Source organism: Strigops habroptila, chromosome 18 (genome assembly GCF_004027225.2).
Source record: "Strigops habroptila isolate Jane chromosome 18, bStrHab1.2.pri, whole genome shotgun sequence".
Lineage (NCBI taxonomy): Eukaryota > Metazoa > Chordata > Aves > Psittaciformes > Psittacidae > Strigops > Strigops habroptila.
Genome location: NC_044294.2, coordinates 269,693 through 284,442, shown reverse-complemented (window position 1 = coordinate 284,442; position 14,750 = coordinate 269,693). Strand labels below are relative to the sequence as shown.

General features: G+C 40.0%; 1 protein-coding gene across 2 annotated transcripts in view; it reads right to left on the bottom strand.

Moving 5' to 3' along the window:
• Positions 1-775: 775 nt before the first annotated feature.
• The window catches only part of TRIM33 (tripartite motif containing 33), a 37,243-nt gene continuing 23,268 nt past the window's right edge, over positions 776-14,750 (bottom strand). Inside the window, exons 11-20 of one of the 2 annotated variants that reach the window (XM_030473281.1) lie at positions 13,835-14,035; positions 12,261-12,393; positions 11,173-11,236; positions 10,726-10,885; positions 9,978-10,324; positions 9,354-9,477; positions 8,564-8,638; positions 7,656-7,808; positions 5,857-5,907; positions 776-5,774 (exon numbers count right to left, since the gene is read on the bottom strand). In XM_030473281.1, the coding sequence (XP_030329141.1) occupies positions 5,562-5,774; positions 5,857-5,907; positions 7,656-7,808; positions 8,564-8,638; positions 9,354-9,477; positions 9,978-10,324; positions 10,726-10,885; positions 11,173-11,236; positions 12,261-12,393; positions 13,835-14,035 (1,521 nt within the window). In that variant the 3' untranslated portion in view covers positions 776-5,561. The remainder of the gene's footprint in view (positions 5,775-5,856; positions 5,908-7,655; positions 7,809-8,563; positions 8,639-9,353; positions 9,478-9,977; positions 10,325-10,725; positions 10,886-11,172; positions 11,237-12,260; positions 12,394-13,834; positions 14,036-14,750) is intronic. The other variant, XM_030473282.1, reaches the window with a different exon arrangement.

The window sequence follows — 14,750 nt, the reverse complement described above, 5'->3', positions numbered from 1 at the left end:
TTCAGAGGTCATTTTAGCATCTGTGCGTGCTCACTTCACTTGCTTCTTGCAGCTCTGGTCAGCTCGAGTCCAATTGAGATCGATGCCTGGAAGGACCCACCAGGGTCCTGACTCCTGTTAAAACAAACCAGACTAGTTCCTACTTTAAATTGTACAGCTGCAGTTGAACAAGGCCATACCCCAGGGTATGTAAGCTCAATTCTGCCTTTAGTTTGGATTTGGTAAGTCATGAGGCTGCTTCAGTAGCATGAAAAAATGGAGAGATCAGTTGAAGGGAGCAGCTCAAGGCACTAAACTGCAGTTCGAGGGTAAGTAACACAACAGCATTGCTTGTGCACAGCCTTTTCCTGCATGCAAAACACTGAGGATGCAGGAGAAACCTCCTCTTCCTCGCTTACAAAGACTGCCAGCCTCACTCCTTAGATCACAGTGCTCTTGGATACCCCAGAGGTGGACCAGCCACTGCCAGTCTGTCCTGCTGGCATCGCTCCCCTGTGTCGACTCACACCTTGCAGTATGGACTAGGTGCAGACAAAGATCATTTTATGGATAAGTAAGCACCAAGTGGTGAAATCTCAGCATCTCCAACACACCTATGAATCAAGTTTCAGTGTTTCCCATCTTGGAACATTACGCAGCTTCAGGTGGTCACACTTGAAGCGCTGCCCTTGATTTCATCATGGTACTTCCGCACTGCGAGTACCAGAAAAGCCTTTTACCAGACATGAACCAGTATCTAATGACCTAACGCAGATGTGCAAAGAAGAAACTCAAATTGAAAGAGTCATTTCTCTAATTTAATAGAAATAACCAAAACAAAATGGTTTTCAAACAATGCTTTAAACTGATCTAATACAACTTCTACAGCACATTCCAGAGCACTTAACAGGAAGTATTTACAGGCAGGTAATGTATTAAATAAGCAGGTAAAGAAAAACTTTTTATTACACACCAGCAAAAAACACAGGAACAGAACAATTAGAAACAGTAACTTGGTTTAAAAAAAGTTCCATATGATTATTCAGATAATACAATACCACAGAAACAGCACTTTTGTTTGAAGAATCATATTAAAAGATGAGAGAAGTTTACTATGTGCAAAAAAGAACCAGTTCAGTTACTGGAAGCAAGAAAGAATCCAAGAATGGCGTGAATTTAACCCTTCCATGAGCATGTTAACATGTAAAATAGGCTTTCAACTGCACAAGTCTTTATAGGCTTATATACATGTTTGATGGTGTTCTGAACCGAAGGAATACCCCGTTTGCAGGCCATTAGCAGACATGCACCTCCTTTTCTGACATGTAGCTTACTCTAGAGTGGATGCTGCAACAAGTCAAACTTATAAAATGCTTTAGTACCTCTCCTTGTAGAAAGTCCATAAATCCTAAAGAAAGCAGCCTTGTGCTGGAAGATCACTCGTAGAAAAGGCCAGAATCGCATTTCACACATTGAACAGTTCATTTGTAACAAAGATGGAAGAGTTACTGCACACACACTTTGACAAACGAGGAACTTCCCTATCTGAGGATACAACGTTCAAGCTGAAATACGTCTGTGTAAACTGTGGCACAGAAATTGGGTTTCTTACAAAAGTACCTCCATTATTTTACCCAAACACCTCCTTTATAGAAAAATATGGAACTTTCCCCACTTTTTAAGACAAAATGCCACACTCTCGCCAAGAACTCCTGCACACTTCTGGTTTTAAAAGCTAGACTTGGTGATACGCATACAAACCTCTAGCCAAAGGAAAGGATGCCTGGCATGCTAATAGGCAACAGACAAAGCAGGTTTATTGCTTTTTCCAAGGAAAAGAGTAAGAAAAACAAGTCCACCAGAGCTTTAAAATGCTGCTGCCATTCCCTAAACTTTTAAAGGTCAGCCAAGAAACTCGGTCATACAGAACACTCCATTTGGGTGAATTTTAAGGACTAAATTTAAGCACTCGTGAAACAGAAGCCCTTAAAATCCACCCAAATCTGCAGAAATGTCCATGAAACATTCCAGTGACCCAGCACTCAGTGTGCAGACACAGTCAGATGTCACGAGTACAAGCAATGGTGACATCCCCCACAAAACCCAACCCAACCTCTCAACATTTAACAGAGCATTGCCATTTTCAAACAGTTGGGAACATCTTTTTCTTGGATAGTAACTCTGCCTTATGTGCTACAGGACACTTCACTCCAGGGCACAGCTTACTACAAGACCTGTACCTATTGAGCTGGTTAAATCATCACTACTCACTAGTAATTACATGGCAGGATACCTGCTGAGGTAATCAAGAAACCCACAAGTAGCATACTGTACACTTCTCACTCTTCTTTCAAAAGCAAGTTCTCTTCTACTTCTTTGGATTAACTTAAATGTCAGGGTCATTTACAACAGAAAATTGAGACACAAATGGGCTTTTAAACAACTGTCTTAAATGAGAGCATATAGTTACAGCACGTGCCAGACTTATCTTCTTGTGATCAGGTTAGAACATTGCAACCATGAGGACAAAGGAGATGGGACAGAGAGTGCACCCACCACACCTTTGATCTGGAGAAGTTTTCTCAGTGTAAGCCATGCTCTAATTCCCAGCGTAAAACACAGTCACTTGCACATATTGCACACACATCATCTGGCACAGAGAAGATGCTGAGTAACAGCAGCCTAAACCCCATTAATCTGCTCTTGAACAAGTCGCATACAGTGTGGCACCAAAACCTTGGCTTGAGCAAACCCTTACCAGCTCTGTGATGAACACTTACAGACTACAGGATCAGGAAATGGATTAGTAGAGCTTGTCAATCCTTTCAAATATTAACAGAACTTAGCTAGTTGCAAAACAACCACTGAATTGTACTGGGAGCAAAATATGAAGGGGTGGGAAGAATAAAAGAGAGTGTTGGTTTCCTTTATAAAAAAGAAACAGTATTTCTTGCACACAAGTCCAAATTCCACCTCCTGAGCACTGAGGAGCTGAATGGAAGGACCAGTTCTGAAGTTCAGTGAGTTATATGTGCAAGAGCAGGGCTTGAACCTTCATCAAGGTCAAAGCTCAGCATCACTTGTGGCCTGCAAGTGAACTAGTGGAACACAGGCAAGTGGTGGGTGAGCCTCTTCTACCTTCTTGTAGGGAGTGAACCCATCAGAGGCTCTCTCAGAACAGTCAGAAATAAGCTCTGGGGTCTGGTACCTGGAGTCTGAGTGGCAAACAATGGTACCTACAGGAGACAGGGAGCATGTGGTACCCCTGAACTGCAGCTCTGTGGCCCAGCCTAGGGTGCCACCACACTTGTCCTGTGCTCCAGTGTCTGCGGTACTCAAATCCCTGACTGGTGCCTTACAAAGTGATCAGTTAAAAGGTTGAAGCCTGAAGGTACAGAACCTGCTTAAGTGCCATAAAAATAGTAACCCCAATTGAAGAGAATTCACAAAAATCTTATTTTCATGATAATTTTAATATTCTTCCTTTGCAAAATGAAGCTGAGAAACTAGAAAGGCATAAATAGGCTATACACAGAGCCATTAAATGATCCCTTGTTAATATTAGTGTCCTATTCACACACGTCATCCTTTCTACGGGCAAAGGTTTTGCTATTTGTCAATTTGTTTAAGCAGAAATACGTATCCTTTCACATACAAACTGGTAAAAACTCAATTTAACCTGGCACTATGTTACCATCTGAGAACTGAAAACAAAACCCCACCAGTTTGAGTTTTAAGTGTAACGTTTGTGTAATCTAAAGAAGTGAGCTTGAAGGTACAAATACCTTCAGCTCCTTCATTTATTACGAGAGGTACAGTCACAATGTACATATACTTTGTTCTTATAAAAGAAATGAAATCTTAAGTGATTTGCACAAAAATTGCTGAGACCATATCTCAATCTGATACACTGTGCTACAATATTTACCTTTACCATTATGGTAAAGCTTATACAACGTCACAGGAATTGCTCACACTGAGTATACCCAAACCCCTGTGATTTACCACAGAATTGCTGCAGTCACACAAAACCTTAGGGCAAATTTATAGACTGTCAACTTGAGCTCATCTGATTACATGATTTCTTCAGCTTCCTTTACCTAGATCTATGTGAAGGCCAGAAATTACAGTTCTTACTTCTAGGATGTCTGTCAGTTAAGGAAACAACTGTTCAAACTATAATTACTTTGTGATGACCTAATTTGAACCAGAAACACTGGTGTGAAGGCAGTGTGCAATGGGAAGGCACTGCAGAGATGCCTGCCACAGGGTTTAGGGAAATTGGTCTGGTTTCGGTATTTGACCAGAAACCACTCCAAGCCAAATCCTGGTCTGTGCAAGCTCTTTGTTCAATGGACAAATAACCCAATCAACAGATTCATTCCAATTCTTTCGAGACATTTCGCTCCTAAGCTGCTTCTGAAGAAAGTTCTGAGTAGTACTCTAATAAAAATAAGACAGAACCTCAAAATGAATGCAATGTTAGAAATAGCATATATTACAAATCTTTTCTTGATAGGAACAATTAATAAGAATACATATTAGCTTAAAAACAGGTCAGCAAATGTTGCTGATCTGCAAGAAATCTCAATTCACTATTTACAAATAAGACAAAGTGAATACAGGAAATTTTACACATTTGGTAGTTACTAGGTTATTGTCTGCCAAGTGGTCTATTTGAAACTGATATTTAGGAAGACTGGAAAAAACACCCCAACCAGTTATTACCTCTTCAGTCTATATTTGAAGTACAGAAAATGAGCTGATGAATACTGGAGATAACATTCTGCCTCATTAGGGGGAGCAGGGACAGATGACACGATGCTAAGACTTCTGCCATTTAAGTGTTCTGTGTACAGGACTCGTCATAAACATACTTAGCCCTACTGAAAAGAGACCCTTGCCACCAGTTTAGTCTTTCATCGGTCAAGAACTCACACTCCTGCACTTGCCAATTCAGAACAGTTTAATGATATTGTTTTTTTCCTTTCGCTATACATAAACTGTAGTAAAGAAAGCCAAATTTAGGTAACTGGATCAACACAGAAGATCAGTTATTCACGATACCGCTTAAATGAGATGAAAAAAGCAATGACCAACACACACTGAAGTTCATACAAAGAGGGGATTTCAGGAAAACTGCTTACAGTTTACACTGCAGTCCAGCATGAATGCAAGACACTGTAACTGTGTTGTTCCAGTGCTGTGAAACGTTTTACTATGGAGTCTTATCTGTACATGGAACATCTCTTATCAAATCTGCTTCTCTTCTACATTCATCCACCTCTACCTGTGAGACCAGGATGAGTGTGTCCCCTCCATCAGGAAAAGAAAGGATATAGCAAATAATCAAGGAAAAAAACCAAACCCAAACAAAAAAAAGAAATAAATCACCAAAAATTTACAACACAATTTTTCCCCCTTTTAATGAGAATGCTTTTCTGTACAAGTGGGTTTTTTTGTCATCTAATACTGTTTAAAAAGCTATCAGCTTCTTCAAGGTGGCCACTGTCGGCATGATAATATTCCAGGAACACTTAAATAACAGTTTTTACAATAAATTTTAGGTCCATATAATTAGATTACTTTATATGCACTGGTCTGTCATCTGATTTTAGGCGTTTTCTACGTGGCTGTATAAAATCTTCATCGGAGTCCTCAGTTATTTCACCATCATCCTCTTCCTGCTCAAATTCAGGCAAAGGCTGGAAGGTCCTGTCTGGGTAGATCTCTGGAAGTTTATCTTCAAAGTATAATGCAACTGCCTTCCCTGCCTGTGCTACTTCTGAATCAGCCTGTAAATAAAAGAAGACAGGAATATTCACCTGTTGGAAATGCACATCCCTTCACCAAGTGTGCATGGTCTGAAACGCTTACCTTCAAATTAATCTCTTGTGTTTCTGCATAAACTTGAACAACTTTCATCATCTAAAAAGGATACCAGAGTCAAAAAAAATGAAATTATAATCCTTCCTAAAGTTATGAGATTGCATAGGATTGGATGACTAAAGTCAGCCATAACAACAGAACAGTTTGTTATGGACTACACCTCTTTAATTCTCAAACTTAGCAGAAGCAGGTTTAAAACAGTCTTAGGAGGGGGACATGAAGTAAATAAACCTTGAACAAAACACATAACTTTGGTACAAATAAGTGTCTCCCAGCCATTTCAGAACTGTGCTCTACTCCTGACTGCTTTCTTCAGTATAGATCTCAGTTGTCTGGACATTACTGTGGAGAAGTCCCACTTCAGAGAGAAATGCTCCACGAGACTTTCTTGGGGATCTTACCCCACTTTGATTTCTAGTTTTTAAAAGCATATGGCTTAGAGACACTAGACATGACAAGAGGTCAGGGTGACCCATCCTTTGCCATGAGCCAGCATTTCAAACAGTGAGACAAGTCCAAAACAGCTTTTGTTTTTAAAAAACCAACAAAACCAAAACCACATCCATCAGTCCTTGCTCCCTTGTTTTACTCTTGTCCCTAAGAGCTGCAGCATGTTTTCCTCTACAGCAGATGCTTCATTAATTCCCTTGATTGAGAAGTTCACATAATTGCAACTTCTTCCACAGTGCTCATTAACCTCCACCTAATACAGAGACATAAGGGAGTCGGAGGTGTCAAAGTCCCAAATGCTTGTGAGCATTTACAGCATTACATCATTAACCTTGATTTTTACCAGTGCACTTGTGAAACAGTTGAGATTTTAATTGTAGGTTTGTGTAATTCCTTCCATTTACTTCTTCACCTAGCCAGAAATGCAGCCCAAACACTGCAAAACTCAGATTCCATCTTACAGAAAAATACTGGCTGGCTTATGCATTTCTAAGGTCTAGAGGAAGCCACTCCTTCTAACACCCTTCTTTAAGGCATCTCAGAAATGAGGATACCCTCTGATCTCAGCTCCCACTCTCTGTTTCAGCACAATACCACCATTTTGTCTTCATATTCAGAATATTTTCCCCGTTGCTCCACCTACTAATAACAGTCAGGTAATTCCTCCTGAAGTCACGTTTCACATTAAGTGCAAATATGTCATTATCAGATGGGTTCACTGCAAAATAAGTCAGCTTCACACATTCATCAGAAATAGGGCTCCACACAAAAGTTATCTTCTGAGAACTGATTTTTATGAGCCCAACTACCCATGACTAAAGCACTAAGCTTAATAGCAGCCACAATAAACACAGTGCTTTTCCAGGTTCACGTACTAGAACCAGCAGAATACTCTTCAGAAAGGCACTTTCCTCAGTAGAGGAAGTTTCCTCAGTGAAGGTCTCCCATGTTTCATGAGTGTAGGAGCAATTATCTGTATAGCCTGAGACAGTTTTAAGGATTGCTTAATTATCTTTATTACCACACTTCCTAAGCACTTCTACAACCTATCTGACGTACAGGAACAAGGCCGCCCTGCTCCTCAATCATATGTATCCATACCGGTGAATGCACTTAAAAAGCACCCTCTGTTAAAGCCTGACCTCCCCAGTTAGCTAGAACTGAGAAGTAGTTTTGTAACTGCATTTGTTTCATTTGGGTTTAAGTGTCAGATTCAGCATCTGCTCCATAAGCAGAAGTTATAACTGGAAGCAGAGCCTTTAATTGGAGAAGCTGCACAACCACATTAAAACAGATCTTCAAGTAAAAAACCATGTACAGATTGGAAGTTAACATACTTCATTAAACCTTTCACAGTTCTTGAAGATCAACCGGACATCTGCCACAAAATCCTCAGGAGTCTGGTAGTGTTGGGAATGCTTCTTTTGCAGCTTCTTTTTCACTGTAGATAAATCCATTGGTTTCTTTATGATTTTATAGTAGTTTGGTATCTGCAAAACACACAGTGATTTATCACAATGATGACTGAACAGTTCAGAGAAGCAGTTGAATTTCTTCACTTATCAGAATAACAATCAGCTAATCTCATCATGCACTGTATGGATGTTCCACAAGTGAGAACAACTGCATTTCCTCAAACTGTTTAAGAAGTTCTTTCTAACCTTCAGTGTCTATCAGAGCACAACAATGCTTTTCAATGTAGTTACTGCTTTTACAGCTGAATGGAAGCAGTTTCCTTCCTTTTTAATTTAAAGGATTGTCCAAAACATCCTAAAGCATTTTTAATTTCATGGGTATCCCAAGACATTATCTTCCAATTCAGCAACTGCTCACTGAAAGTATTTAACTATCTGGGTTTGAGACTGGGAGTAGAACCTCTGCATGAAGAAGCTACAGAATCAGCTCCTGTGTCTCTCGATCAGGAAATACCAGATGATCACCAGAACTTTAGGTTGATCAAGGGGAACATGCTTCAAGTAAAAGCTGCCAGTTCCCTCCTGAACTCAATTCTAGATTTTAAGGGATGTTATGCCAATTGTCTGGGTTATGAATCCCAGACTGGTTTGGGTTGGAAGGGACCTTAAAGACCATCTGGTTCCATGGGCAGGAACACCTTCCAGTAGACCAGGTTGCTCCAAGCCCCTGTGTCCAACCTGGCCTTGAACACTGCCAGGGATGAGGTGCTATCACAAACTAATCTATCTAAACTATCACTAAATGGCCAACTATTTTTCAGGAGACTCACCGAGGCTGGGACTGGCTCTTGAAATTCAATGCTCAGCTCATGACAATACAGGTAAAGCAGGAGACGTTCACATTTCTTAGAAAGAAATAAACAGCTTCACATTAATAACCTTAATTTATCCTCAGCCCAGAAGTTCCCATCTCCCTATTTTAAGTAGGTTTGTACTTTATCAGCTTAGTACTAGGAAACTGAAATGCAACCTCCACAAGCTTAATTATAAAATGTAAATGTTTCTACGAATTCCCTGGTAAAATATTTTTCTATCCATTGCTTTTAGTTCCTTTGAAGGAATTTGGTTTCATTATGCACAGATTGATGGATAAAGCCCAGAACAATTCTGGCCATCAAGGTCATTACACCTTCTACAGGAATGCACCTGAATATTGCTAGCACCTCTCTCAGCATGAACCTGATGCACCAAACTCACATAGCTATTTATGAAGGTTATATCAATGTTAAATGCAAAGAACTTCTAATTAAGAACACTGAAGACACTAATTCATGTTAATGGATGCATTTAAATACAGAATATGTGTTTACATGAAGTTTTAGCAAGGAGGTGATTACAGTGCCAATGTGATGGAGCACTCCCACATCGTCACCAACACCTGGGTATGTGGTGACAGCAGGAAAAGTCTCATAGCTCATTTCAAGGCTTTTTTTGCTAAAGCCTCAACTATATTTAAGTTCCTGCAGCCACAGCAAAAACATCTTCAAGAAATAGTGTGGGGAGAGCTAATGTGAGAAGACACATTTGTCTAGGCAAGATTCCCACAGATTTGAGACATACCCTTTGGTCCACAGGACTCAGGCCTTGTGCTGTTTTCCCTTTCTTACTGTGCTGTGAATTGTCACAATCATATTCTACTTCTGGTTTGCTCAGATCTCTGCAGAACGTACATATCCACTCTCCACTAAACAGAAACAAACACAATTACTCCAGACATCCAGGGACAAAGTCTCTTCAGTGATGACTACAATGGTTTCTTCATTAGGTCTTACAGATTCACATCTTACTGTATTAAAGACTTGGGATACGCAAAGATAAGAAATAACCCTTAATGCTCAAGATAATTCTGACAGTCATGGGCATTTTTCCTGCCCTCATATTTCTCTCCCAAGTGTGTTCCAACACTTTACAATACCTTCTCACCATGACTTTAAAATTGACTTTAAATAACAGAATCTTACTTTGAGAGACCATGTGTTTATATCTGATAAAAACTGAACAGTTACGTGCAAAATTCATCAATTCAGGCAGGCCTTTGAAATGTCAGATTACTAATTACTGACAAGAAGTCATCCAGAACTAGCTGATGTTGAGGATGAAACACCAGTTTTGGCACTGTGTTGAAATCTACCATACGAATGAGAGCACAGAGCTGCTCTCAGGAACCATTACGCCCTGTGGTACCTTGGAAAGCTGAGGAGTGTTGGTACGTGACAAGTCAGGTGAAACACCTTTGGGCACTTTTCACAACATAAGAGATCCCCTCCATTTTGGCATACAGCACACCAGTCTTCGTTTGGATCATCATCCTTGTTATTGCCTTCTCCTCCAATTCTTGCTGCTCTATGCATTAAACTCCGCACTGGGGATTTTCCATTTACAAGGCTATGTCCAGACTGTTTGCAGCTTTCACTTAAATCTGCTGGTTCAGTTTTTACATGATTTTCAAGACTTCCTAATGCTTCTAATTCACTTTCCAGATGCAAGTTAGTGGATAGTGGTGGTGTCAAGCTGCTTTCAGGACTGCTAAGCTGAAATGAAAGTAGCACATGAAAAATCGGAGTCAATTTTACAGGGGCATCTTTCTTCATATGTTGCAAGTCAAAAGCATTCCCACCATTTAAAGGTACTATATTCATTTCTCACAATACATGGCAAATCATGAAGACCTGAGTTGCATACAGTATTGAATACTACTTGTTCACAAGTCCATCCTTTTCAAGAACAAATTCATTTCTACTGATATATAATATGATCAACACACTTTCAAGACAAACACACCAAGAAATGGTTAAAAATAGACCTTCACTGTCACCAGGAAAAATCCTCAAATCCATCACCCTGCTCCCAGTACATAAATCATATTAAATCACAGAACATGATGCTTAAGGCAAAGCATTGTGCAACATACTGTTGCACAAACTAACTTTACCATGCAAGCACTCCTTCGGCCATCCTCTGTTTTCTCCTGTTTAACTGCTCCTGAGAAACTGCATATCTCTTCCTCTGTCCCTGGCTCTTGCTTGACTTTCACTTGGTCAGACTTGAAGTTAATGCTCGTTTTCTCAGCAGTTCTGCCCGAGGAGCCACAGCTAGAAAGATACCAGCATGTAAGTAAGAAGAAAACTCATCACAGCAAAGGAAATGACTGTTTCCTGTACAATTTCAAAGTCGAAGCATGTCAGAACATTAACAAGGTAGATCAAGTTTACAAGACAGCAGAGAATCATAGTGAAAGGGGTGAGGGAGACAAATCATCATCACGCAAGCATTCTTCCATTACTGGGCCACAGTTCTGTCAAAGCCATACTGACCCACTGATAATTCATTATTTGAATTCATGTCTGATTTTTCAGCCTGGCAGTGTTAACATACCCACCTTCCTCTGCTCCCTGTGCTGGAGGTGCTAGGTGGCCTCACAGGAGTGTGGGAGTTGGATAAACCTGCAAAGAAGCAGCATACAAGTTGACTTGGTACAAATCTATTTCACCTAATCCAAACAGTGCTGTAGCCTTCAGCCCATTAAGTCCTCAAACTTTGTCCACTGACATTCACCAGTAAAGTCAAGAAAAGCAGACTGTTTTGCATGTAAGTTCCAGAGATGCAACCATCATTCACAGAGTTTTTACAATAATCTTACAGGGAGAAGACTAAGAGAAACACATTATCAAGTGGCTGAAATCAGCTTCTTACTAACAGAAATGGACATTTTCAATGTTTAAATAACTCAACATTAGGTACCGGTGACTTAATTTGTTAACATCCATAACAAAAGCTCTATTATCCATTTGCTATTATTAGTGTGACCTTGCTCAAATGATTGTTGGGTGTAAGTATTTCTGTGACTAAGAATCACAGAACCACAGAATGGTTTGGTTTGGAAAGGACCTTAAGATCATCCAGCTCCAACCCCCTGCCACAGGCAGGGACACCTTCCACTAGAGCAGGTTGCTCCAAGCCCCTGTATCCAACCTGGCCTTGAACACTGCCAGGGATGGGGCAGCCACAGCTTCTCTGGGCACCCTGTGCCAGTGCCTCAGCACCCTCACAGGGAAGAGCTTCTTTATATCCAACCTAGATCTCCCCTGTTTGAACCTATTACCCTTATCTTATTGCTACACTCCCTGATGAAGAGTCCCTCTCTGGCATCCTAAGCTATTCTATAAACTTACTTCCCAAACCTCAGCATGGTCTAGCCAGTCATCATGGTAACGTGATAAAACAACGTAGTCTCTACATGTATCTGGAATAATGCGTTCATGTATCTGGAATACTGTGTTCATGTGCTGGCAGTTTCTTACTATAAAGGTATTTCTGAAGGAGGGTAAAATTGAAATTTCCAGAAGAATAAATTCTGAACTAACAGAACTCGCCTGGTGGCAGGAAATGGGAGGTAATTGTTTTCAACTTAAATGCCAGAAATAACCATTGCTTTCTAGAATCATTAGAAATCCCCATCACACTTACCTGATGACCCTGGTGATAGAGCTGAAGGTCCTGGGGAGGGATTCATGGTACTTGTCGGTTGTGGGGGTAGGTGGCTGCCTGTGATGTATCTACTTAGAAGGTTATCCAAGTTACTTGAACCAGCATCTTCAAGCTAAGAAGCAAAAACAAAAGTCTGAATCAGTGAGGCCCAAGTAAAGTTTCTTAATAGTTCCACATCTTCAAACTGTGATCAGTATCTTTACCAGAATTGTTCACTCTGCCCACAAGGTTTCAGTTTTCTATCAGTTTCATACAGAGGTAAGTCTTTCAAAACAGAAACTCACAGTCAGAAACTTAAAGTGAGATTTCTCAATAGCTCCCAAATATCTGAGTTCTTCCAGTAAGGTCATGCGCTACACTTACTCTAGGTCATTCCAAACTTTTTGGTTCCCAGATGCTCAATGTGTTAGTCATACAAATGGTGTTAAGTTACATGAACTTCCAGATTACTCATGTGACAAGAATTATTCCACAGTTAAGATACTAAGGGAAACCATGTACTAGTTTTTCCTCTTGCTCCCTCCCACTCACTTTTACACAGATTTTAGTACATTTAAAACAAGCACACAGGTACCCTATTACTTATTATCTCCTTAAAGCTATTAACTGCGAAACAGCGTAATTGCAAACGATACGTTTGAAACCCATGACAGTTACAAACAGGTATAGAAAAGAGCATCTGAACCAAATTCTGCTTTTTCAGTGTACCCAGAAGCTGCATGTTTATATTTTATACACCCCACTACCAACTGTTTCTAACTTGGTGTATCAAACTTCAGACACATACAGGTGAATCAGTCATAACCGGTTATACTTGTGTTTTGTTCTAGTGACTAAATGAAGCTCTAGCACTGCAGACCAACCACATTCAGAGATGTGACCCTTTTTTCCCCCTCCACTGTGCTTACATTAGCAAACTACCTGTAGCCTTGTGAGAAAACATGAACATAAAACCCTTGAACATGACTCTAAGAGTTAAACAAGCTGCTATGGTATTACAGCAGACCGTCTACTTGGATGTAAATGATGGCTTCTCGCATATAAGGATATTATGAGAGCCACTCTACTGGGGTACAGAGGAAACTGTGAGGAGAGAGACAAGTAAGGCAGTGGGACACCTTTTCTCAGTACTTCCTACATTTGATTGTCATATTTAGGAACGTCACAGAGAAGTGCCAGGTAACTTTAAATAAATCTCCATTCAGAGCATTCAACATACGTAACTATTCAACTCTTCCAGTGATATCTTCCCATATAATAGTCTTGTGGAAGAAAGGAAGCAAACAGAGTAGTTGGGATTAACTAATCCAAGTATCAATTTCACAATAGGACAGCCATTAAATAGTGATCAATCTAAATTAACACAGGCCAAGCAGGTCAGCTCTGTATAGTGAAATAAGTTGCATGCCCAAGTCAAGGGCTGAAGATGTTCATTCTTCAACTTTAAATGGTAATTTATACCATTCCCCAGACAAGTATCAATAGCCAAATAAAAAAAGAGAGAAAAGAAAGCAGATCATTACTTCACCCACAGCCTGATCTTCTCCACTGACCTGGATGGGTGGGATATCTGGCAGGGAAGGTAAGTTCTCTGGGTTTGTTACAGAAGGAATGAGTTCGATTGCAGTAACGGACGGACTCGTTGGACCACGGTTTGCACTCGCCATTGTTGCTGTAGTGGGACTGGTTGGATTAATAGTGGTGTTGTGCACAGAAACAACTGGAAAAGGCCCCGCGTGCCCAGGGTTAGAATGCTGTAGGAAAAGAGAAGAGACCATGACTGCACTACAGACAAACCACAGGCACTGCCATGTAAAACATGCGCATTATAGGATAGTCCTCAACAAAAAATTAGGGGGGAATATATTAACTGACATTTCTATCAACATAACCTGATAGCACCAAATGCAAAGCAACTGCTGGTTTTATTTACTTGGAAAGAAAAAGCACTTTATATGGCTAGACATTTAAATACATAGCACATATACCACCAAATCATCTTCATATATAGTTATATTTTCTTAAAGTAATTATTTCCTCCAAAGACAACTTTAGAGTCCACATGTCTATCTACAAACTTAAAGAGTAACTGTTTCAAGTATTATAAAGTCATTTTTGGTTTTCCAGTCACATTATCGTTCATTGTCAAGAACTTCCATTCTGCACGGTATACAGAGCTCTGCATCATGCTTCAGGTTTAAATTTAAACACACTTTTGAATTTGGTTTCATTAGAAACCCTCAACTACATCACTTTGAACTTCGCTATTCTTTGACTATTCTCTAGGAAACCTAAAAGCTGAATGTCACTGAAAAGTGAAAAAGGAAATGTTTTGTTTCCCAGAACGAAAATGAAACACGAACATTAGAATTCATTTTCACTGTTACGGTTTGGATTTTCTGATGTTCAGCAAAAATGTCACAGTACAATATGCAACATGAAAAAGCACATGTATGTAGCTGCAAGTTC